The 25,952-nt window shown below is 38.0% G+C and overlaps 1 protein-coding gene across 3 annotated transcripts; it reads left to right on the top strand.

Moving 5' to 3' along the window:
* Positions 1-13: 13 nt before the first annotated feature.
* On the top strand, positions 14-23,987 carry dcaf1 (ddb1 and cul4 associated factor 1). Of its 3 annotated transcripts, none has more exons than XM_088636682.1 (24): positions 14-197; positions 3,871-4,009; positions 4,697-4,773; positions 5,655-5,728; positions 5,964-6,077; positions 6,643-6,780; positions 7,153-7,662; positions 7,884-7,985; positions 8,903-9,061; positions 9,661-9,840; positions 10,046-10,255; positions 10,780-10,949; positions 11,264-11,388; positions 13,796-15,062; positions 16,075-16,273; positions 16,401-16,483; positions 16,835-16,919; positions 17,240-17,473; positions 17,751-17,844; positions 18,454-18,558; positions 18,741-18,814; positions 19,414-19,506; positions 19,788-20,058; positions 21,554-23,987. In XM_088636682.1, the coding sequence occupies exons 2-24, from the start codon at positions 3,879-3,881 to the stop codon at positions 21,610-21,612; spliced, it is 4,554 nt and encodes a 1,517-aa protein (XP_088492808.1). In that variant the 5' UTR covers positions 14-197; positions 3,871-3,878; the 3' UTR covers positions 21,613-23,987. The 3 variants fall into 3 exon arrangements, with proteins under 3 accessions (XP_088492808.1, XP_088492806.1, XP_088492805.1); XM_088636680.1 differs by having other exon boundaries at positions 14-239; XM_088636679.1 differs by lacking the exon at positions 14-197 and adding an exon at positions 274-911.
* Positions 23,988-25,952: the final 1,965 nt, after the last annotated feature.

The following is a 25,952-nucleotide window of genomic DNA, read 5'->3' as shown; positions in this document are numbered from 1 at the left end:
AAAGTCCTCGCGTGGTGTCGCCTAAGCGGTGACGCGAGGAACGTGGTGGCCATAATAAACCTGGCGCACACGGGAACTGATATCAGTGAGATCACAAAACGTAGTGAGAAAAACGTAACATATACAAACTACTGACTCCCAAGATTTCACGCGCAAACGCTTCTTTCCGGAGTTGGCTGCAGAGGATACCCACGGAGGTTTGTGTGTGTGTGGGGGGGGAGGCCGAGAGGGACTGTGAGGTAAGTCCTGCAGATATGGAAGTGAGCCTGTGTCTGTCAGAGACCAGTGTGCAGTCAGGCTCTCGTTCATGCTTACAACCACCAAAGGGTACATGGGTCACACAATACAGTAGAGGAGATGTTTGCGTTGCTTTCATTGTTTAACTAAAAAGCGGTGAAACAAGGGCACTGTTAGGAGAGAATTCATCATTCACCGCGAAGACACACATGTGAAGAAGCCCCTTGCATAAAGGGTTGGACTCAAGTCTTTACAAAATACTGGGTCTGTACAAAATTCGGCATAAAGCCGTTTTAGCAGTGCGGAAACCTGGTTTTCGCCGCTTTCTTCGGCGTTTTGTAATCTCAGGAGTTGCGTCAGCTGTTCGTTTACTCTGGAAGCTTGTTCACCAGCTACCCCAAATGAACTTGACCGCGGCCGGTCAACGCGCTGTCCTGAAAGCTGGTTGGCACCTTCCTGTAGGCTATACACTGTAACCCTAACGTGTGCAGTGGTATTCAATTCAACACGTGGTTTCCTGTCCACCACTGTTCACTTTGTGTACAAGCGGCCCACCAGCTCTGTGCACAGCGGCGCTGGTGTGAGTGCATGGAGCCGATTGAGTCCACTGTACTGGTGTGATATAGCGCTGTCAGTGCTGTACCGTGGTAGTCGTGCTGGGTCGATGTCATACGGTATGTTACTAACTTGGCCTCTGCCAAGAATGAATTAACTGTTGCTTCGCCACCGCCGCTGTCGTTGGTGTCGGCTGATCTGTTGCTCCGTAAAGCTATGTTGTAATGGTCTTGAGGCACAAAACAAAACGGAGGAAAACGTGCCAGCGTTTTGGCGTGCTGAGATCGTTTGATGATGAGGGGAAACCATTCGTTTTGTGAGAAATAACCTCGTTAGAACAAAAACGCTCAATACATAAAACACTTTTCATTCTACACCTAAATCGATAGCAAAACTCAGTCTTGTGGGTTTTTTATATGTAATATATACGAGCTTGCGATAATAGTTAATAATACATAAGTGACAGTTTGTCAGTAACTCCACAATACATGTTTGAAGGTTTTGCATAATTAATGTCCCTAATCCGTTTTTTTTAAAGCATAGCAAAGCAATTTTCTGGGAATTTCCTAGAAATGTAAATGTAATTGAAAAATAACTTAACTTTTTTAAAAGTGTTTTTAACTGTACAGCTTTTATAGAGGCATAAAGCGATTTGAGTTTTTTTGTAATACTTTTGTAATATCATAATATGCTTTCATCATAACCCCCATGGGATAGAAAAGCTTTTATTTCAGTAGCATTGAATATCAAATCATTCTTTGCACCCATGCAGACTGAAAATGAGTAAATGTCTTTTGTTATTGTGCCTAATTAGTATCTCAATAAAGCAGGCCTAAATATTTAACTCTTTTGATCATTTGAAAATGTTTATAAATATTTACAATATTAGCAATAAATACAAAAGCTGAAAAAGTATGCTTTTCAGAAATGGCAAAAGAGTCAGTTAGAGATATCAAAAGTCTGTTAAAAAAACAGCTTTTCTACATTTACTACTTTACTACATTTGGTCCAAAACAACTGAATATTGCCTTGTACTGTGAAATTAGAGTGGCACAGTGGTTAGCTTTGCATCCTTACAGTGCTGGGGGTCTGGGTTCAATTCCAGACCTGGGGTGCTATATGTGTGATGTTTGTATGCCCTCCTCATGTTTGTGTGGGTAACCTCTGGGTACTCCTGTTTCCTCCCAGTCCGAAAAACATACTGGTAGTTTGATTGGCCCTGGTGTGAGTGCGCTCATGTCTGTGTTTGTGTTTGTGTGCCTTGCCCTGCGCTAGACTGGCGTCCTATCCAGGGTGTATCCTGCCTTGCACTTGTAGCTTGCTGGCACAGACTCGGGCTCCCCTGCTACTCTGAATTGGAAGAAGCAGATAGAAAATGGATGGATGGATGGATTTTGAAATTGCCAAAACATAACAAACAATTTACTGAGTGGCAAACTGCTTTGTGTATGCATCATTTGCAGTGTTCAACTAGAAACTCATTAGAATATTATTACCTGCAAGATCCGCAGTAATTTCGTTTTGAATTGGGCACTTGCTTATGGTCCTTCTCAAACATTTGTGCCTTCACTGGTTTGAAGAGACTGTCGGCAGACTCCAAGAGGCTGGTTGAATGTTAATAGTTATATTTTGTGCAGATGTCCAGATGGTGATCAGAATGAGGAAATGATTTGTGGCTGTTTACTTCAGGCAGGGAGAGTAGACAGTTTGGAACCTCTTCATATGATGAGTTATTCAGTCTAAAGTTGAATTGGGGTTGAGACTGTAACTGCTTCATATATAAAGGAAGTTGCAACTGATCAAAATTAATGAACCGTGACCAACACCTGAATTTAATGAGTTGGTACATCCAGTATCAGAAATATACTGTATATATTTAGAAAAGCATGTTTACTTGAGGTCCACTAAGTTATGCTTTTTTCCATGTGCTTGCTTAAGCGTAATAAAAACAGAAGCAACTGGTGTGTGTGATTTAGCGCCTTAAAGATTTCCATGGTAACAGAATTGCATTTCTTATGGAAAGGCAAACTCCTGAATCCGTTATAAGCCATATCATAGGCTTTTGGGGTTATGTAAAGTGTAAATTGAGCTTAGGCATGTTTTATTGTAAATTCCATCTGTAAAATTTTGTGACTTCAGGCGGAAGGGAGGAGATTGTTAGGCAATAGTTTAAATGTTTAACAGTAGTCAGTCCTGACACTGTCTTAAGTAGAAACTGTTTAGAAAAGCCAAATAAATACTTTTTTTTGTTTATTATCTATCTATATAATAAACAAATAATGAACAAAGATTACAAACTGAGCTCAAATGGATTAATTAATCTTCTGTGGACAATTTGGCAGTGGAGAATTGAATGTGACTACTTGAAAGGTCTAATGAGACAAACTTCAAGTTTATTACTGTACATCCATTCGTCTCCTACTAGATTCTTAACTTTGAACTGTACCCTGTTGCAATTAGAAGTGGACATTAATTAACTTGTTCCATACTCCCACAACCCATTGCGTAAAGAAGTGCCTCCTGTTCTCTATTTTAAACGCGCTTATATGTAGTTTACACTTGTGCATTCTGGTTTTTGCTTCAGTGTTCATTCTTCAAGCAATCTGTTGGGTTGACTTTGTCGGTGCCTTTGAGGATTTTGAATTACTCCAGATAACCTTCTCTGTTCAGAATTAAAAAGGCTCAGTGCCTTCTGCTTGTCTATATAACACATTTTTGTGTTTCACAAGGTCGAGGAATGATATTGATTATTAATTTCGTTGTCACGTACAGTACAATATCTTAAGTAGGTAGCTGCGTCGGTATGCGTAGGCTGCAACAAATAAACCTTTACCTGTATGATGTCTTGCGTGAGCACTCTCTGTGGTTAACAACCTGTTTTAAAGAAAACAGAAGAGAAAACCTTTTAAATAGAACTTAGTTTAAACTTTTTGTACCAAAGGAAAGTCCCAAGAATTAAGTAGTTGTGGTATTGTATTTCCTTATCTAATTATGCAAATGTCTGTGCTGGTTTTAAATGTGAAAGGCTGTTTGTGAGGGTGTGGGGAAAAAAAAACCCACTTGTTTTTTCGGTCCTAGGCTTGGCCATGGCTTCAGCTTCAGCATCGGCGTCGGCTTCTGACAGCGTGGATTCCAAAGCAGAGCTGTCCTCCCTGTTGGAGCAGTGGGAGAGGGAGCAGCAGGGCAGCACACAGGACCTGGTCAGCATTCTCACCAAGTAAGCAGAGGGAGCAGGAAACTGTTAGTTTCGCCGCGATATCGCAGTCAGAGAATTAACATGTCAGCATTAGGCTTTAAACCTCATCATAAAATAAAGAAACTTTGAACGTTTTCCCCATTGAGAATGAAGAAGAAACTGTATATTTCCACTGTGGTTCTAAGGATATCTTTAATTTCTTACACACGACAAATGGAACTGCTGTGATTACATCAATGCTATGACCTGTCTAACAGATCAGTTCCTACACAGTTTTGACACTTTGACACAGATGTAAGGTCTAACAGTTATTCTTTAATAATTCTAATTTGCACATATAGATGCTTTCTTTTTCCTTGACTTAGAATTCCAGATTGGTAGTAAAAGATTGATTTGGATTCAAAAATGGTATCCCAGTGTTGAAAGATCTTGGAATAAGTGTATATATATGAAGACCCGAATTTATGTTAATTTCGCAACAAAAGCAAGTTACTGTAGGTAGTATTTGTGTAAGTAATAGATTTAATTAGTCACTTTGAATTTACTGTAGAAGTGTGTAATGCAAGTTAAAAGGATAAACACCATAAAGACTGGTCCTCTGTGACCTTTCTGACTGGACAATGTGACTTTTTACTGCTGATTGTTATTTTTTTTTCTTCCTTCCTTAAAAGTGATAGGGATATGTTAAAGTTTGTGTAATTGTTTCAGAATCTCTGAGCTCATTGAGCGAGAAACGGAGGAATATCATAAAGCTGACCCTGATCCTTTTGATGACAGGCATCCTGGTGAGTCCATACTTTGCATCTCCTTATATATGATTAACCTATGGCATATTCAGCAGTTTACCATCTTAACCAGTTTTCCACAAGCTTCACTGGACATATATCGCTTAGGATTCTTTGCATTGCAAAGTGACTGTATCAGAAGTGGCATCTAAAGGATGGTCAAATGGGATTTGGAGAAGACCTTATACATTTGTATTTCCGCCAAATATATATAAGGTGTGAATTTAATGGGTTAATAAACATACATTAAATTTATGCTCATAATATTTTTCCTGTAAAAAGTAGCAGAAAATGTGGAGTTGTGTTATGGTTTGTTTCTATTCAAATACAAAGAACTTCTGGAGTGTGCTCTTGGTAACAGCTGTTACCGTACAAACTTGTAATATACCTAAGGTCAAGCTGCTTTGCTTTTCTGATGAAAACAGCCAATTAACTTACAGAAGCCTTTTAAACTAATTATTTAGCTTAGAATTGATGGTTGAGTAGGGTGTGGGGTAAACTGGGTGTATGAAAACTGTCACCATTACAGAAAATAAAATCAAAAGTAAATTATATCTGAGTAGTACATTTTTTTCATGATTGTTTTCCATAGCCATTTATCTTGCTTTTACAGATGTGTTGCTAACATTAAAACTAAATATCTTGGGAGTTCTGCTCATTTGAAGTGGTTCATGGTGTCCAGCTAGTTGTGGTTGACATGCTTTTAATTCTCAGTAACATTTGTGTTGTAAATGAAGTGTGTGCCACACGCTTGTATGCCTCCTAGTTGAGCTGATACTCCAATACTACTTGCTAATACTTGTGAGTCACTGGTTCCATCGTCTCTTCTTTTTTCAATAAAAAGCTTACCAACATTGAATTATTTTTTGGCTTCTTTTTAGGAAGAGCAGATCCAGAGTGCATGTTGGGACATTTACTTAAAATCCTTTTCAAGAATGATGACTTTATGAATGCGGTAAGGTCTATAGATGAATGCTCAAAAACGTGAAGTCACCTGTGGTTGCAAGCCTCTGAAATTAATGCTTAGTATACTTTACATCACTATATATTTAGAATGAGAAACCCTTTGCTGCGGTCTAAAAAATGATGATACTTTCTTGTTCTGTGTAAGTACTGTAAAAACAGGGCTCAAATATACCTTTCATTTTTTAGGGATGCATCTAGTTCAGATATTTATTTCTTATTTGCAGTTGGTAAACACGTATGTGATGACAAGCCGTGAGCTGTCTCTGAACACGGCTGCCTGTCGTCTCCTCCAGAACATCATGCCAGGTCTGGAGACTGCTGTCGTGTTTCAGGAAAAGGTATTGTTTCAGAATACCTCCTGCCTGCCACAAGATTACTTTTGCTTTAAGTTACTGTACAAATCAGTTTTTTGGTCATTAAATTTTGATTACTGGGGAATAGAATGTCATAGTCTGAATCGCCATGCATGGCACACATAAACCTTTAATGCTATATCAACGTTAAAATGTTTTTACATTCCAAAAGATTTTAATTTAAGTATCTCTGATTGTTTTTTTTATATACATCAGTTATAATTATTAGTATACAATTATTATGTCACAGCCTGCGTTTGAACATGAACCTAATTGCAGATTGCATTGTTCTGTGCTTCATTTGCTACCAAATGTTGAACTGCTTTATGATTGCTCTGAAAATTTAATTTGTTTCCCTCTTAGAAGCATGATGCATTATGCCTGTTATTATGCATTATGTATTATGTTCATGTTAAGTTAAAAACTGTTGATGAATAATGTACTTTCCAGCCAATAAGTAAGTTCCGTTTTTACTTTTAAGAAAGAGGTTGTTATATCAGCAGACATAGAAATTCAAGAAGTCATTCATTGACCTCTGTTGGTACTGCAGGAGGGCATTGTGGAGAAGCTATTTAAGTGGGCCCAGGAAGCCGAGCAGCCTCTGAGGACCTACGCCACTGGGCTCCTAGCTGGAGCCATGGAGAACCAAGACATAGCTGCCAACTACAGGGAAGAGAACTCACTGCTGGTTAGTGCAACCCTCCTTCCAGCTGCCCTTGTAAAGCACAAAATGTCAAAAGTGTAGCTTACCCCAATAGGGCATTGACCGCATGTTGAGTGATTTTAAAAATGTCTGTCAAAAACCGTCAAAAAAAGTGATGGATACAGAAGTTCACGTAGGTAGCTGAATCATCATGCATAGGCTGCAAAGGAATAGGTAAAGGTTTATTCCATGCTGAAAAGAAAGGAGAGGCAATATTTCGGCTGTGGAGCCTTCTTTAGGTGTGGATAAATGCTTACAGTAGGTAAAATGCTAGAAGGATATGGAATTTAGATATGGAATATTTTTGTTTGCGAAATGATGAATGCTGAGTTTTTTTGTTATTCGATATCTTCACAGGTGCCCCTCATGCTGCAGCGATTACGTGAACTCCAGGAGAAGGATGCAGAGAGCAGACAGGAGTTCAAGCGGCCGAGCCCGAGGAAGGCTCTCGAGCCATTGCTGCCCCTTGATGAGGAGGCAGTGGATGGGGAATTTAATGACACAGCTCTGGACGGTCAGGAGGAGAAAGAGGGCCTGGAAGACAGTGATGTGGAATTTCACCTGAACTCTCGCCACAAAACCAGCAGCCGGGTCAGCTCCACTGTCAAGCCCGAGCTGGACGAAGCTGATGGCAAAAAGAACACATCTGTGAAGAAGACGGAACGGGAGAATGGGAGGAAAGCAAAGCAGAAGCTGAACTTCTCCATTTCGGAGCCTGAAAGGATTTTCAGTGAGCTCTCCAACAGCAGCTGGTCTGAGATGTCCCCCTGGGTGATTGGGACCAACTATCACCTTTACCCTCTGACCCCGGCCATAGAGCAGAGACTGATTCTGCAATATTTAACCCCTCTAGGGGAGTACCAAGAGGTAGGCCACCATTTTTTTTTCTTTCAAAGTATTCTTTTGGGTCACAAGAATTTGTAAATTGCTGATCGCAATAGAAATTATGTAATTTTTATTAATATAGAAAACACAAAAAAGAAGATACTCTTCCGGTGTGGTATGTGAATTTTCACTTTTATCTTCATTCCATTAAGCTTTACTTGAGTTTCTCTTGTTCAGAGTGGTGCTTTTATTTTTATCTACAGTTGCTGGCAGTTTTTATGCAACTTGGGGCTCGGGAGCTGCTCATGTACTACATTGATCTTAAGCAGACCAACGATGTCCAGTTAACGTTTGAGGCTCTTAAGGTATTGTCTGTATTGCCTGTAATGTCTGTACTGTCTAAATACAATAGATGGTTGCACAATTGACAATAAAATCCTGTTTTACATGCAGCTGCCATTATTAATGGTGATTAATGGTTTTACGTTTTTTTCATTATTTCACTGATATGTTCAGTATTTTTCTTCCATAAAAAGCAATTCAATATTTGCTTTTCCATTGACTATTGACGGTTTTTGGAATAATAAATGCAAGCTTACTCAATTAGTTAATGTATAAGTTTATTAATATATTATAGCATATAGTACATTAATAATGGTTAATCTGAATATAAAGATAAAGAGATAAAAATTTGATCAATAATTTAGAAGATGGCTATGTAGAATAACGCATTACATCTTACCAGGCTAACAAGTAAGAACAAAAATGTGTCCCTTTGTAGTTTTGTTTTCCTTTTTGAACAAACATGTTGTTCATTTGGGTAGTGTTGGTGTATTGGTGCCTAACACTACTGCCTCACAGCTCTTGACTTCTTGGTTTGATTTCTACAGGTTTCCAGTTTTCTCTTACTTTTCATAAACCTGCTAGATATTTTAATTCATGTTGTTAAATTGTGTTCATGTGCCCTGTAATGAGCTGGCATCCTGTCGAGGCTGTAGTCCTGCCTTGCAGAATTGCTTATGCATATTTCTGTACTAGGAATTCTGAGCATGGATGGATGTTTGTCTTGATTAAAATGTAGTTTGTTTCTTTATTAAGTTAAAGCCATTTGAGTTTCTGAATTGTTCTGCTTACAGCTCCCCTTGACTCAGTCCACTGAAATATTAATTGTAGTCTAATGTATAGTCAAGTGATGCAGAAAAAAGAATGACCTACTTCACGATAAGCGATAATGAAAACACTGTGCTGAGATCCTCTCCTTATGGGCGTGTTTTGTCTGCAGTATTTGGCCTCCCTGCTCCTTCACAAGAAGTTTGCTGCCGAGTTTGTAGCCCATGGTGGTGTGCAGAAATTACTGGAAATCCCTCGACCCTCCATGGCTGCTACAGGCGTCTCTTTGTGTCTTTATTACCTAGCCTACAATCAAGATGCAATGGAGAGAGTAAGACCCGCATTTTATGGTCATAATTTATGAACACCTTGTTTTTTTTTTTTACAATGTTATAAATTTTGTTTTCAGTTTAAAAGTATATTCTTAAGTCTGAAATTGAAAGATCAGCAACTGTTTAATGTTTTGAAATCAGGGGTTTTTCTATCAAAATTGTATAGGACATTTAAAAAATCTAAACAGAAAGATCTTCAGGTAATGTGTAGACTTGTACCGAAACGCACAAAATGACATTGTTTTAGTTTGTTTAAAAAACAGAAATAACACATAAACATGTTCAAGGTGTGTCATGTCAAAATCTAAATGAAACTGTTCATTTTGAAGCTGAAATGTACAGTTCCACTGCAAATTGTCTGCTGTATGTGAATTATAGATTGTTTACCCTGTCTAATACATTTAATAATTAACAAGCATTGTGCTTCTTCAGAAGCAGTGCTTACATTAAATTCAGTTGTGCAAGGAGCTAGGAAATTGTTGTCTGTAGTGAAGATTTAAGTAAGCAGTTTTATTTAATTTCCTCCATGTTCCTTGTTACACTTGCTGTGGTGGACCCTGAGAGACCCCCCCTTGATATTTGCTGTTGTCTGTGGCAGGTGTGCATGCTTCCCCACAGTATCCTCTCAGATGTGGTTGGCTACACTCTCTGGCTGCTGGAGTGCTCTCATGCCTCTGGGGGCTGCCATGCCACCATGTTCTTCTCCATCTCCTTCTCCTTCCGTGCTGTTCTGGAGCTCTTTGACAAACAGGACGGCCTGAGGCGCCTTGTGAACTTGGTACATGTTCTTCCATTACTTTTTTTTAAGAATTAGCGACTGCCACAACATTTAGTATGGTTAATGCCATCAATCTGCATTAAATTCAGGATAGAAATGATGGTCTTAGCTGACAATAAAAATATTATGTACAGTTTGACTCCTATAGCTGTTAATATAGCAAACTTTAACACAAATATGAAATGTGTTTTTATGTTGTGTCCAGATGAGTACCCTGGAGATTTTGAACCTAGAGGATCAGGGAGCCTTACTGAGTGATGATGAGATCTTCTCTAGTCGGCAGACCGCAAAGCACACCTGCATGGCTCTGCGCAGGTACTTTGAGGCACACCTGGCTATCAAAGTAGAACAGGTAAAGCAGTCCCTGCAGCGGACAGAGGGAGGTGCTCCTGTTCACCCACAGCCATACTACAAGGTGTGTTTTTATTGTGTACCTCTTACCATTGTCGCTCATGGTTACCCAAAATCTCATCCTTGAATGCCTAAATATTTTGGGGGGTTTTGTTCCACCCGCTGTTCCTAGCTGTTTAATAGAACTGATAAATAATCGATAATTGGGACAGGAGCAGTATGCTGCAACCAGTTAAAAAACAAATGATAATGTACCTTAATAGGCCCTTAAGGTTTTAAAGAGTGTTTTCGTAGCTTCTCATAGTTTCTTGTTTTTTTAAAAGCTGAATTTTTTGTTTGTGTAATATTTAATTGGGAAACTAGCAGATGGTCCATATTTTGATTAAACGTAGGTCTGTAATAATCTTTATATCCTTTTTAAGCAAGGAAGTGAACTGTGTTTAAGGACTTTACAGGGGTCAGTTATTTAAACGGAGTGTTATCAAAAATAAAACAAATCATCAATTAAATTACGATATCTGTGTCGGAGGATCAGAAAAGATTGGTATGTGTGTTTGCTTTTTTTCATCTACAATCTTGTTTTTTCAGGCATGCACATATACCCACGATCAGGTGGTAGAGATGATGGAGTTTCTAATAGAGTATGGCCCTGTGCGGCTGTACTGGGAACCAGCTGAGGTCTTCCACAAGCTGTCCTGCATCCAGCTAATGCTGCAGCTCATCTCCATAGCCTGTGATTGGAGAACCTACTATGGAAGGTAGCTCTGTTAACATTGCTTTGTCCCAGATTTCTGAAGTCATTCATTTTATATTGTACCTTTGTCGTGTGACATTTACCATACATATATAATTGAATCTTAGATTCTGCTTTTAAATTACTTTTAAATTAATTTTTAAATTAAACTACCCTCACATAGTTTTTTTGTTAATATCTTAAAAGTAAACAATCTCTTGGATATGCAGTCAATTTATATTTAATGCAAACATTGAATATTTTACAGATTGCTCTTGGTTTATTTTAAATGTCATCAGTACTTGTGAACATTCCTTTTTTGCTTTTCTTTTTCTCAAGGAGTGATACAGTGAGGTATGCCCTGGATGTCCTTGCGATTCTCACTGTGGTCCCTAAAACGCAGCTCCTTCTGGCTGAGCCTGTGGATGTACTGGATGAGAGTGGGTCGACTGTTTCCACTGTGGGTCAGTAATCTTCGTCTTTGCCCCTTAACATATTCCCTTTACAAAATGACTGCGAATACCACTGGATTCTGGGGTTTTGGAGACAGTGCTTTGTCTCCCTATTTTTAGTCACTTTTCCTGAAAGGAGTGCTTCAGATCATATAACCTTGTGGGATAAAATTTCACTTCCTTTTCAGTTTTCAACTACTACACAGTAATTTTCAATGCCATATGCATAATTTAGTATTTACAGTGTTATCTTTGTCTTTCTGCTTTTTCTTTCTTGTTATGTAATTCTGCCACACACTGGCAACATTTCTAGAACATTTGTTGTGTTAAAGAAACAATTACTTTGCTAACTTTTAATTTAAAAAATTTGACTTTGACAATTTAGTAAAAATTCTAGACTAGAAGATAGATAATTCTTTACTTTTTTATTTCCGAATCTACAGTGTACTTTTTTCAGTAAGCTTTCGAAAAATGGTTGTACTTCTGTTTTGTAAAATATAGATTTACAGTTTGATACGGTGCACATAGATCTGTAAGTGTTTACATGGTAAACGCAATTATATTTTTAAGCAGGTAGTGTTTCTTTGTTGCCAGATAACCTAGATACTATGCAATGATTTTAAAAAACCTTGGTTGTCTTGTGGTAAACCTTGATTAACACTATTTAGTTTATCAGGAGAATATTGTTCCACCCTCAGCATTTCTAACTGCACAAGCTGCAAAAACATTAAATATTTACAATGATGATTTTTATTATTAGTATAGCTTGTCTTCTCTTTTCAGTTTGGATAAATTAGGCTAAAAGTCTAAATATTTGTTCATTTAACATTTAAAAGAATAGTTGTAATTTAAAGAGTACTCATGCATACTCAAAATATGTATTTTATATGTAAACTAAGAAATGTTCACAGTATATATTGACAGCATGTAATATTTTTCCATTAAATAAAAAGTAGATAGATAATTCTGAGTTCCATTGAGTTTTGGTATTTTTTTACATAGACACTTTTAAGACTATTTTTAAGTCAGGTAAATTAATTTCAACCAGTACTCATTTTTGGCAAAATAGTAAATGCATTTTTTTTAGTGGAAGCTTATTCGTTTGTAATTTACATTTCTACACAGTTATAAGACATTACACTTTAGATAACTGGTTCCATCTGTCACAGTTTCATGAGCCCCATTATAGATCTTTTCAGTCGAAGGAATGTTCTACAGACAGAAGTTTTCTTTACATTGGAGGTTTCTGGCTTTCAAGAAAAATAAAGCAAGGCTAGATCTAAGGATGTTTAGTTCCTATTGGTACTGAATAAATTATACTGTGATTGTAAATTATTTAAAATCCGAAAGAGGCTGCCTGGACTTCAGATGCAGTGCAGTTCTTGTTGAATTTCTAAACGCTGCATAAAATAAAGACGGATGAACCAAAGATTAAGAATACTTTTACATTTACTCTTTGCCACCTCGGGATTTAAAACATCACTAAAATCAAATTACATATTGGATATTAGTTTCAAAGCTTTTCTTTGCATAATATGAAGGGTGAATTAGGTCACAATTACAATTATGTAACATAATTGTAAAGTTTTGCTTTATCTAGAGAGTATAAAATTTGTATACAAATAATTTATTTATATTTAATATATTGTTTCTCCTGTTAGAGGTGTCGAAAACAATAGACTAATTAGTGATGGCTGCAGGTAACTATTATTTTATTTGTATGTTAGGTTTTTTTTAATTGAAACTGTTCACTGGTCAGGATTGGCTGCCAAACAACTATGACTAGTGTGTGATAACTCAACAGCCAAACAATACAATGTATTGAAAAACCTCATTAAAGTGTGCATATATTTTTTAATTCTACAGAATGATACCATTTCCATTAGATGTATTTTAAGCATAGCCTGTTGAAGTATGTTCATGTTTTTATCAATATGTTAGTCTGTAGCTTTGGGGTGTCACACATGGGGGTAAGCCACCTGATGTCAGGTGCTTTCCTACAGTAAAAAGACTGTCACTGTGCAGGTTCATAGTTGTTTCTGTACTAAAGGTGGAATAAAAGGAATGTGTTGCATTAGGTGACTGTGCCAAAGGCCTTTGATGAATATATTATATCTGTGCAGAAGCTAAGTATGTAGATATTTCACGTCTGCATGCAGTGATTATGTATTTTTCCCTTTTATTATTCATAATTCACTCAACAAAGTGCATTGTATTTTGTTTGAAATTAAATGAGAATGAACTACCAAATGGGAACTCAACTGCCAAAGCAATACAATATAAATTAGTATGTTTCAAGTAGGTGTATAGTTCTATTTTATATAAACAAATGAAGGTACAAATCACAAGCATGATAAAGTTGATGGCATTTTGTAAAAAACAGAAGCTTAGTTTGGACTGTATTTTTTTTATCTGGCAGGTATGAGTATAATCCTCGGCGTTGCAGAAGGAGAGGTGTTTGTGAACGATGCAGAAATCCAAAAATCAGCCCTGCAGGTGGTGATCAACTGCGTATGTGCTCCAGATAAGAGGATCTCCAGTATCGGCAAGTTCATCTCGGGGACACCACGACGCCGGATGCCGCAAAACAACAAGTGCACTGAGAATGTTCTCACCAAGATGTGGAATGTTGTACAGTCTAACAACGGCATCAAGGTCCTTCTCTCTCTCCTTACTGTTAAGATGCCCATCACTGATGCAGACCAGATCAGGGCACTAGCCTGCAAGGCTTTGGTTGGGCTGTCCCGCAGTGGCACAGTGAAGCAGATCATTAGCAAGCTGCCTCTCTTCAGCAGTGGGCAAATCCAGCAGTTGATGAAGGAGCCTGTGCTGCAGGACAAGCGCAGTGAGCATGTCAAGTTCTGCAAGTATGCTGCCGAGCTCATCGAACGCGTGTCGGGGAAGCCGCTGTTGATTGGCACAGATGTCTCCCTGGCCAGGCTGCAGAAAGCCAACGTGGTGGCACAGTCTCGGATCTCCTTCCCCGAGAAGGAGCTCCTGCTACTCATTAGGAACCACCTTGTTACCAAAGGATTACATGACACTGCCTCTGCCCTGACCAAAGAGGCTGATCTTCCAATGGCCATACACTCTCATTCCTCCTCCGCTTTCAGTCCTGTAGCGGTAGCACCTGCCTCCTCCCCAGCAGTGCTGCCTCGAACTCCTCGTCTGCCTAATGGAGTGACCTCGCGTATAGCCAGCCACTCCTCCATCTCTGCCACCCCATCCTCGAGCCACGGCCAAGTCCGGCCCTCTACCACGCAGACACAGCCACCTGCTGCAGCCCCCCACAGCAACGGCTCGCCTCTGATTGGCCGTATAGTCTTCACACGGGAGCGCCCATCCCCTTGCAACAGCAAGAAACCGAGGGTCCTTCGGCAAAAGTCGGACCACGGGGCCTACAGCCAAAGTCCAGCCATGAAGAAACAACTGGACCGTCACCTGCCTTCTCCCCCCAGCCTGGACAGCATTATCACCGAATACCTCCGGGAGCAGCATGCCCGCTGCAAGAACCCTGTCACGACTTGCCCGCCTTTCTCCCTCTTCACTCCACACCAATGCCCCGAGCCCAAGCAGAGACGCCAGGCACCCACAAACTTCACCTCCCGCCTTACTCACAGGGTGGTCTACCCCAAGTATGGAGGGGTGGATGGAGGTTGCTTTGACAGACATCTCATTTTCAGTCGGTAGGGTTTTTTATTATAATAACAAAATCTGCAGCACAAATTGATTGCTAGATTTGTTTCTTACTAAGATCTAAGCCTGATTATGTGTCAGTTTGGTTCTGCTTATTGCTGATGAAGTTTTAATATCCCAGGTGAAAGCACATTAAGAAGTCAAGACAGAGAATACACACCTCTACTTTCTTTGGGTTTTACTAAGCAGTTGTGAACCTTGCTGCTTAGACGAGTTCTTCTGACTCGCTGAGTTGTGTTTTTCCAACTGCTGTGATGACTTGACCTGCTTAATGTACTGAAATTACCTTTTGCCTTTTTTAAAAAAACGCTTACAAAACATTTTCATAGGGAAGTAAATGCATTTGGACCGCATTTTGTTTCCCATTTTCAAATGTATTCGTTATTCAGACTATGATTCATAGGCATCGGCATTTTTTTTAATATATAATTTGTTTTATTATGATTTGTTAAATTTTTCCAGGAATAAAAAATAAAATAAGAATAATTAATAGACTAGCTAGACAGCTGACACAGTGCTACCATTGGGCATTAGTCACTACAGGTTCGTTTTCGCTTTTGGAGTCAAACTATTTTGGGGGAGGATTGTGAGTTGCCAGGTCCATCCAAGTTTACGGTGCCATCAGTGAGATGCACCATTCCTCCAGTCGGCAGTCTCTCCAGTAAGGGTCTGTGTGTGTTAAAATGAAAAAGATGAATGGCACTCACATGGGTGGGTCAGAGGAGCGGTCCCTCTGTGCAGGTTTAGGAGACAGTACAATGAGTGAAGGCTTTAACACTTTTCAGACTTAAATTTGGAGAGCATATAAAAACAAAATAATTAGCAGTTCCAGATTTCCATTTTTATCAAAATATAAATAAATTGAGTTTGATTCATTACATTTACAGTTAAAGTTGTGATGTAATATGGCATCTAAGCACACTTCAGGCAAGTCATTAAGCAAGAGCCCTCGTGTCCTTTTGTATAGTATGTGATGCTAATGTACTTCTCCTACAATGCCAGATTCCGTCCGATCTCGGTGTTCCGGGAAGCGGATGAGGATGAGAGTGGCTTCATGTGCTGTGCGTTTTCTGCTCGGGAACGATTCCTGATGCTTGGGACTTGCACTGGCCAGCTAAAGCTCTACAATGTCTTCAATGGCCAGGAGGAGGCCAGCTACAGCTGTCACAACTCTGCAATCACTCACCTTGAGCCCTCCCGGGTAAGAGTTGTACTAGGTTTTGTTATCAGTGCCTTTTTTGCTTCTTTATCTTTTAGAATACTTCAAGTCGTTTTTTTTCTGAGCTTTGAGAAAAAAAAATCTATTTCTTCTCTTTTCTGTCCCATAGGACGGCTCTTTGTTGCTAACGTCAGCCTCTTGGACCTATCCTCTCTCTGCTCTCTGGGGTATGAAATCGGTCTTTGACATGAAGTAAGTACTTCACTTGAGCGGATATTGTCAGGGTCTGTTAGCGCTTTACTAGGTTCAGTGTTGTCGATCGTTTTGTGTAAGAAATTTTTTAAAACAAGATTGACTTGACAGAGCATCTGTGTTAAAAATTAATGAAAAACAGGCCTCAGTAGGAAAAGATCTCCTCCTGCTGAAAGAATAAAAAGCAGTCTATTTTTATTTTTTGTGCGATCAAAAGTGGACTTAGGGCTAATTTAATTAATAATACTTGGTTAGACTGTACATCTTAGACTATATGAAATTATTGTTATTTGATCATCATTAATTGACCGCAGCATACTTCTGAAATCAAATCTAACTTCTTCTTTTCAGGCATTCCTTTTTAGATGATCATTATGTAGAATTCAGTAAACTTTCTCAAGATCGAGTCATTGGCACTAAGGAAGATATTGCTCATGTGAGTCATTCATGTTCATCGTTCTAATATACATTACATGCATTTGTATAAATAGAGCACACCATAACTCCATATAAGAATTTTATGAATTACCATTGTATAAGCAGCTTGTTTTTTTCTGAATTCTGTGGAATTTTGCTTTTTGAAAAGCCTGCTGTTATTGCACTATAATAGAAAAACTGTATAATAATGAAAATGTAATATGGACAGCATTTTTTTAAAACAGTAAGATAACTCTTTTGCTGCATCTGTATAGGGATATTTGCAATATCAATTGGTTTAACCAGCTTTTGGGATAATTTTTGTAATACTGTTTTTAGATCTACGACATCCAGTCTGGTCAGAAAATCCTCACTTTGCACAATACAGATCTTGCCAATAACTATAAGAGGAACTGTGCAACTTTCAATCCTACGGATGACCTGGTGTTAAATGATGGGGTTTTATGGGATGTGCGATCTGCACAGGCTATCCATAAGTTCGACAAATTCAACATGAACATCAGTGGAGTGTTCCATCCCAATGGACTAGAGGTCATTGTGAACACTGAAATTGTATCTTTTTCTTAGTGTTTTACCTTTCACTTTTTATGCTGACGGTAGTTTTAAATTTTGATTCGAATTATAATTAGACACAGTTTTGAAATTCCTTATGGTGGTCAATCATGAAATGGTGAACTGTAGAGCAGGAAGAAATATTAAGATCACAGACTTTTTCAAGAACCTTAAAATGCTGCTAGTTTAATGCTTGAATTCAATGCCTTCTTTTAAAGCATTAGGTAAGTATTAGTAGTTAATTCAGACACTGTATTATCCTTAACTGTTGTCTCAGTGGGACCTGAGAACCTTCCATCTTCTACACACAGTCCCTGCACTAGACCAGTGCAGAATTGTCTTTAATAACAGTGGCACAGTTATCTATGGAGGTGAGTTTTAAACTTAAACTTTCACACTTTTGCAGGTGTGCTTTCCTGCATTGTTTTGCACAGTGCAAAGAGCACAGCGTTTTTTTATAGGTGTCCATCTATGAGAAAAAAACCCAAAACTGGCCTACATTTATTTGCCTGGTTTGTGTAATAGAAATAATTCAATTTTAAAAGGTTCTGGTTTTCAGGTGCCGGTGATGGAGACATAAAGGTAAGAGTAATGAAAAGTAAAAACCTGTTTGAGAGAAACAGTTTCTAGCTTCTGGGCTGAGAGGTTGTGAGTTTAAGTCACCATCAAAGACACATCTGTTGTATTTTGAGCAAAGCACTTTGTGTGTCAATCTATAGACCACTTATTGCTCTGGAAATGAGGATAAACTGGTCTGTTGAGCCAGTGTGACTCTGGTGTGAACTGTACTTTACCATTTGTCCTCGGAGACTATAGACTCACCCTGGTATTGAATTATAGTTTGTCTCAGTAGGAGATCATTTTGTACAGGAAAGTGTACCATTAACATTCACCCCGTTTATGAAAGAGTGTGATGAAACTGAATTTATATTCATCCAACTGTATTTAACATTATCCAATTATTGTTCTTTTGAACTCAGCAATGCTGCAGGCAGATGATGAGGACGACATGATGGAACAACAAATGAAAAGTCCCTTTGGGTCTTCCTTTAGGACGTTTGATGCCACAGACTACAAACCCATCGGTAATCTTTTAATAAAAATGGAACTTGGTCTAGAGGAAGAACTGCCGTGTTTTTTTCGTGTTTAGAATTCCTCTATATTAGTCACTTCAGTTTATTAGCTTATGACCAATAATATCAAAAGTGAGGTTGTAAAGGAATAATAGTGACTTTTTCAAACTTATTTTTGTTCTCAATTTTTTTAGCAACAATTGATGTGAAGAGAAATATTTTTGACCTGTGTACTGACACCAAAGATTGCTATTTGGCTGTTATTGAGGTAAGTATTATATAGTCTGTAAATATAATGTTGAACCAATATTGTCTTGCAATTTATAAATAAGCGACTTTTCAAAGTATCTGCAGGAAGAAAAGGCATATGTACATTGTTACCTCCACATTCATGTGTACTGGACTGTTAAATAACGGTCCACAGTGATGATCTCTTTCTCTTTTTAATTCTGTTGCTGGATAGTAATGAAATTAAATTGTTGTAAAACAGTCATAAATGTTACCTTGTTCATCTGGAAATTACTATAGCTAGAAAATGACGCATCCCTCCTCTGCACTTTAGAAGGTCATGTTATTACACACTGCAGGTATAAAGCATATGTTTGTGTTCAGACCTGGGCTACCTTTCCTGCAACCAGTTAATTCATTTTCTATTAAACTGAAATAATTTACATGTTATTATGTTACTAAAGTGCTTGTTTCTGGCTGGAGCTTCCCAGCTGTTGCAGAGGATTGGTTTTCAGCACCTCACACTTTTCCTGATTCAGCCAGGGTGCTTCCTCTATGCACACAACATTTGCAGATGCAAAAAAGAATTTAGCATCGCATCAAAGATTTACCACCAAGACATATTGTTGTGCTTTGCAGAATCAGGATTCCATGAACATGGACACTGTCTGTCGGCTCTATGAGGTGGGAAGGCAACGGCTGGCTGAGGAAGAGGAGGACGAGGAAGATCAGGTAAGCATTCCCATCATCAGTTTATTCTTTAGCAATAGCAAATTGAACTTGATACAACATAACAGAAAGTCAGTTTTAGTAAAGTAAATGCAAGTGTATATTCCATATTAAATTAAAATTTGAAAAACTATTGGAGACTTTAGACTCAACCTGATATTGAATGTGGCTTTGTTGGGGAACAAGACAAATTAAAGGTCCACACTTTATGGATCAACATACAAAACCTGTGTAACAAGAGAAATGATGACCCTTTGTCTGAGAGTGTTTGTTGTATTTAACAGGAAGATGAGGACCAGGAGGATGATGATGACGACGATGAAGACTCTGATGATGATCTGGATGACATGGATACAGACCCTCTCCTAGCAGAACTGGAGAATGAAAATGGTGGTGAGGAGGAAGAGGAGGAAGATGGAGAGCAGGACTTGTCTCCTTCTGATGATGAGGAGGTGACGCGCATGCTGGGGGAAGATGGGGAGGATGGTGAGGAGGATGAAGATGATGATGACTCAGATGATAATGAGGATGACGTGGAGCTAATCTTGGAGAATTGTGAGTACCAGAGTTCAGGGAAGAAAGTTACCTGCAGCTTTTGTTGGTTGCTTTGGTCTTTGGTATATGATGGTAGCCTTTATCTTTTAGAATTTAGACTGCTTTCTTGTGGCCTTCTAGAATGATTCCTTCGCAAAGACATTACTTGCAAGTACTGAGGTACACATTTTTAAATAACTTATTTCAAGGTGGATCAGCGTCACCAAATTACAATTTTTTCTTTTCACTTCATTGTCAGATACTGTGAAATATGGTTAAAATATGGTTCATATTAGGTCCCAGAAAACCTCAGGCTTTAGAACAAATAAGCCATTACATCAAGACGATCATGTAGCTTTTTTTAAAACCATTTCAGATTTTACTGGCAGGTCTTAATAAAAACCATTAACTGAGCAGTTCAGACCTGTTACCTTGTTTTAGAGTAAATTTGTATTGAGAGATCTCATAAATGAAAATCTACAATATTGTTTTTTTGCTTTGTCAATTCAGATTATTCTACAGCGCTTACAACAGTGAAATAGATTAGCTTTGCAGTGTATACAGTGTTGGTACTTAATACTTGTTCAGTAAACAGTTTCACTCTTTATCTGTGTGGTGTTTAGGAATGAACAAGACTGGGATGATGATGGTTATCTTCAGAGTTTGGAAGAAAAGTGAAATCTGAGATTTTTTTTTGCTTAAAATTGTTACTGGACAGAACAGTGATGAGACTGGTTCTAGATAACTTGTTTATGGGCACTCCAGAAGGATGTACTGCATGTGTCCAGTATAAAGGCTATTGCAGAAAATCCTTAAAAAGTTTCACTGAATCTAAAAACTATTTCCCCTTTAAACTGAAGTTATGAAAACAAGTTTTTCTTAACTGAGAAAATTATCATAATCACTAAAACATTTGTGTCTGTGGGTGCTCACACAAATATTTCAGTTGACCTTTGAAAATTACATCAGGTATACAAGCCCTGCCAGTAATTTACCATTTTTAAATGTAAGTATTTTTAAATTTATTAGCTGTGGTTCATGGTACAACACCAATTACACTGAACCAACGTCAACTGAATGTGTTTATGTGGGGCCCCAAAAGGCAAAGCACTCTAGATGAAAACTTCATTAAAAATGGAACTATTAGATCCATCTGCATAAATCAAATCGATTTCTAATGATGTTCAACTATACATGACGAATTGATAATATTTACTAACGGTAGTTAATTTTTTTTATAGCAGCTCAGGTACGTACAAGATAAGAAATATGTGTTGTGTGGATTACATCAATAAAATTTGCCCTTGGGCTGTTTTTGGATTATAGGTTGTGCTTTGGTATCTGAGAAATAATTTCTAGCATTTTTGTAGAGAACTGTCAAGAGTGGACCACTAGACATCAAATCTAAGGATTGGCCACAGGCAATAGAAAGCTTGTGATCTTCTGTGTTCCACTTTCACTTATTTTTTCTACATTTTCAAACTTTTTTTTGCTTCCTCCCTTCCCTTTTCTCCAGCGGACAGCTCGGATTACTCAGACTTGGAAGACGACATTATCTTATCTCTTAACGAATGAAGAAGTCACAGGGAAGGTCACTGCTGGATTCCAAGAACAAAGTCCTGGGAAATGTCTGTGGAGCATGGCAAAAATGGTAACCGAAATAAAAGTGCAAAAGGAAACAGGGGCAAGACAGGTTCGTCTGAGATGAGACGTCTGAGACGTCTGAGGTGTCATAACAAGCATTTCCACACAGACTCCAGGAGTCTCCCAGACCAAAGGACCCATAAGAGGATGAAAGAGGATCAGGGGCTTAAGCTAGAGGGGACTCTGCATCTAGGGAGAAAACAGGTTGGAATATTTTGTTAGAGTTTCTTAAAAAGAAAGATAATAGTTTTGTATAAAGTCATAAGTGGTTTTGATGCTTAAGAAAAATGAGTCCCCGAAGAACGTAAGCTTTGTTTTTTCACATAAATTATTTTACACTTTTTTCAGTATTTTGTGGACTGTTCTTATTCCATGAGAACTATTGTAGAAAGTATTTCACTGCAGCTCCGCACTGAAATTTTTTTTTCCTGATACATTTCTGTTTGTAATGAGAGGAGGCTGAAATGTTACCTTTTCTAAAAATAATATATTGCCAGTAGGTTTGTCACAATCCCTGCCCAACTATGTTGGGGCTGAGTGGCAGTGCTACCCTTTCTGCTGCAGCCTAGCTGTGAGGGTTCCATTCTGACACAGTGGAAAAGATTGCTTGTACTTCCTAGTTGGACCTGCAGCTAAAATTATAGCGGTCATCCCATCTGGCACTCTCTTTCCTCTTTGAAAACGGACATCAAATGAAATACAGGGTATTTAGATTAAGGCTGAGAAACTAGCAAATAATGGAAAACTCCCTTTCCCTTTCTGTATCTGTAATGATACTGTCTGAATTCCTATTTCTTCTGCAGTCTGACTTGCTTCCACTCTTGAGCATTCTGTTCCAAGGCTTAGCTGGGAGCATCTGTGAAGTCAGATTTCTGACTACATAGGTCCACATTGCTTGCTTGTGGTTGATGTTTCTTACCGTGTGTAATGTTCATAAATCATACCTCTGAATATTTTGAAGCAACAGTGCTTTCCATGTAAGCTTCACTTTCAGAATGTGGTCATAGAATATATAGTTTTTATCTCTTTCCCTGTCTGTTTATCTTTGTCACTAGTACAGGTACTAGGGGAAATGCAGGTAGTTCAAAATCATGTTTCTTTGGTATACGTATTAAAATATTTAAAAATCATTTTTTACTTCACTTTTCTGTGAATTGTCTGATCCCCTCAGAGAATTGTACAAATCCAAGTTATTATTTTAATATGCCATCAGCTCAAGGAAGCTTCTTGTAAAATCTAAAAACAGTGCTGACGTAAATTGTTAGTGCTGTTGCTTTTCAGAAATGAATGTTTTTTTTAATGATTCATTTCTGAAATACCAGGGTTTGCTTGTCATTTTGTAAAACATGTTTAATACGTATCTCAAAAGTAAACTATTCAACTGATTTCTGACACAAAAATGATTATTTTTGGCCAATTCAACCAGTAACTGATTTTACTGACCTTATGTTTGTCACTGATGAAATCTTACTGCTTATTCAGACCTTTCACTGTCACTGATAAAGAATTGCAACTTTTCTGAGCTCCTTTACTTCTATTGTGATAAAGGCATAGGGCAGCCTGAAGAGCTAGCAGAGGGGACAGATTAAAATGTTTTCTTATGTGCTACTAAAGTTGTACACATAGAAAATATTTCATAAACACTGCATTGAGGAGACTTAACGTCTTGCCTTTTTGATGCTTATTTGAACTGCTTTGAGTTACTAATTCAGCTTTAGTAAATAGTTTGTGGCTTGATATTGCAAACTGTATTTCCCTTTTTGATCACAGTGTCAGAGTACAAAAACTAAACTGCTTTTCTCATAGATTACATGATTATAATTTCTCCCACAATTAATTGGATTTATTATTAACAGAGTGTTGCATAAAATGTCCAAAAAATGTTTTCTGAACTTTTTAGCAGTTTTGAAAGTGGATTTATTTTATTTCTGGAAACACTGGCCCTAGATGTCAGCTGGGCTGTGAAGTGTGAGAATAAGGTTTTATTTCTTATCGCAATTGACCTTAAGTCACACGTGGAAATCCGGTGGCTGGAATTATAATTAATATACAGGCCTCCTTTTAGGATTAAACTCTTCAAAATTGCAGAACACCATCTTCTCCAGTGAAGGGTTTGTCAGAAAGAGTAGTGGAAGATCTTGATTCATTTATTTGATTTGTCCCTTTGCTTTTTGGGTGTTTTTTTAATTGTGTGAGTTTAATTGTAATTAAAAAGAGCTACGTCTTTAGAGATCTTTAAACAGGCCTTGTACAGAATGTATCTAAAATATTTTTACTATAAAGTGAATAAAAATTTCTCAAAGATGTCTCCTGTATTTTTGAGTTTGTTGGTATATTCTATGTAGCCTTCTTCGCGTAGCAAAATTACCTAGTAATGTACGCATCAGTCTGACAGAGTGCAGTCTCAGAAGACCAAATAAAAGATTCATACTTGCAACTCCACATTCACGTTTGCTGTTGGTCAAGATTATCTTTTTTTTTAAACTATTGGCTAAGAAATCATTGAAATCATGATTTTTTTTAGAAGCAAATGGATTATTTTGCCATATATACTCTATAGATAAGTGCTACAAAATACTGAGCATCAATAAAAACTCACTCCTCTATGAATCTTTTCAGACAATATGTATAGGTTTCAGATATTGATTATGAGCTTTGTATCAATTGATTGTTCATGCCTGTACGTCTTCATGATATACTATATGTTCATGATATACTTAGTTAGCTTTTTGCAGAAACTCTAAATCGCCTCTTCGGTAAATGAACAGCTAGAGTAAACATGTAGATGATTTAATCTGTTAAGCCTGTCAAGCCTGGTGAAGATCAATAATAAACACAGAAAGGAACAACTGTTGACCACTTATCAAGAGAATGACTTCTATGTGCCACTGGTATGTTGGAGCTACGGTTCAAATGTCTTCCATTATGAAGCCTTTTCGTTTTTAGGGATTGACGTTTTGTGAATGTCAACAATTAGGGCACTGTGTATAGAAATCAGACTAATTGAGGGGGATGTTGAAAAGTGATGGTCTGGTTAGACCTGTGATGCACCTGTAGTCCTAGCTGAAGGATATCTTGATATAGGCATGGGCCTCACTTGCTCCCCTTTCCTGAGGGCTCATTCTGACATGATGCGACTTGCAGCTGGACGATCAGTTTCAGCACTGAAATCATGTAATTTCTTTCATGTTAAATGAGAATGTGAGTTGTGGATGCCATACTTTTCAGTGTGCCCCATTGAACTTTTCTAAGATGTACTAGGATGATGTGTAACGTCTAGGACTGGAAGACCTTTCAGAGGAATGGATCAGAATACCAAGAGACAGCATCTGCAACCTGGTGCGGAGCAACATGTCACAAATGTACAAGCATGCACAGTAGTAAGGATTGCTTCCAATGGTAGCCACATTTGCTACTAGCCTGTGACTTACAAAGTAGATCCCCCTGTATATAAACCAGGTTAATGACGGATGTTAATCAGCATAATGAATCTACAGTTATGTTAAATAAAATGGCCGTGCAGATAACTTTGTGAATCTGCACAAAGTTTTAAGTGAAGTCTCTTTTAATATTCAACATATATATCTTGGAGACCTAGGAAAACCATTTTGATTAATTTCCATAAAAGAGGACTCCATGAAAAGGGTATTTTTAACTAGAGAAAATGTTTACAGTGCAAATCCAGTAAATCCTAGTTGTGGTACCTGTGAAATTCACCTAGATGGTGCACTTGTAGCAGGGAATTCTGTTTGAAAGGAGTGTGCTTCCATTTTGCTTCTGTTTATTTGGCCTGTTCAAAAACACATTTGAAAGCCAGTAGAGAAGACTCTTTTTGTTTTACACGAGGCTTCTGAAAATTGCCTTGACTAAAGTGAGAGTACATCAACAGGAATTATGTAGCAAGGTAGGCTCCTGAATGCAGCAGCTGAGCTTAAGGGAAGAGTGATGCTGGTAATTTAATAGTCTGAATTTGTCAGATGCTTTACTGTTGTAAAACGTACCCAGTTCTATTTTAGCTAAATTTTATTTTTAAGATTATTATGTCTGCAATGGAGTGGCATCCTGTCCAGAGTGTACCCTGCTTTGCATCTGGAATAGACTGGCTCTACCACATCCCAAAATTGGATGAAGCAGTTAAGTATGAATGGATGATTATTAAGTTTGGAACATATCCTGATGTGAAACAGTCCTGTAGACTTAAATACTCTGTAGTGTGCGTGAACAAACGCACATTCCTGTATCCCTAGCACCTCACAAGCTTCTTTTATGAA

Source organism: Lepisosteus platostomus, chromosome 6 (assembly GCF_059453375.1).
Source record: "Lepisosteus platostomus isolate fLepPlt1 chromosome 6, fLepPlt1.hap1, whole genome shotgun sequence".
In the NCBI taxonomy this organism is placed as follows: domain Eukaryota; kingdom Metazoa; phylum Chordata; class Actinopteri; order Semionotiformes; family Lepisosteidae; genus Lepisosteus; species Lepisosteus platostomus.
This window is presented reverse-complemented; position numbering and strand designations above follow the sequence as displayed.

Bases quoted from the DNA above. Each gene is read 5' to 3' on its own strand.
- dcaf1 (XM_088636679.1), top strand. The intron at 18,559-18,740 runs GTAATCTTTTAA...CAATTTTTTTAG, and splicing joins CACAGACTACAAACCCATCG to CAACAATTGATGTGAAGAGA. The intron at 18,815-19,413 runs GTAAGTATTATA...TGTGCTTTGCAG, and splicing joins GCTATTTGGCTGTTATTGAG to AATCAGGATTCCATGAACAT.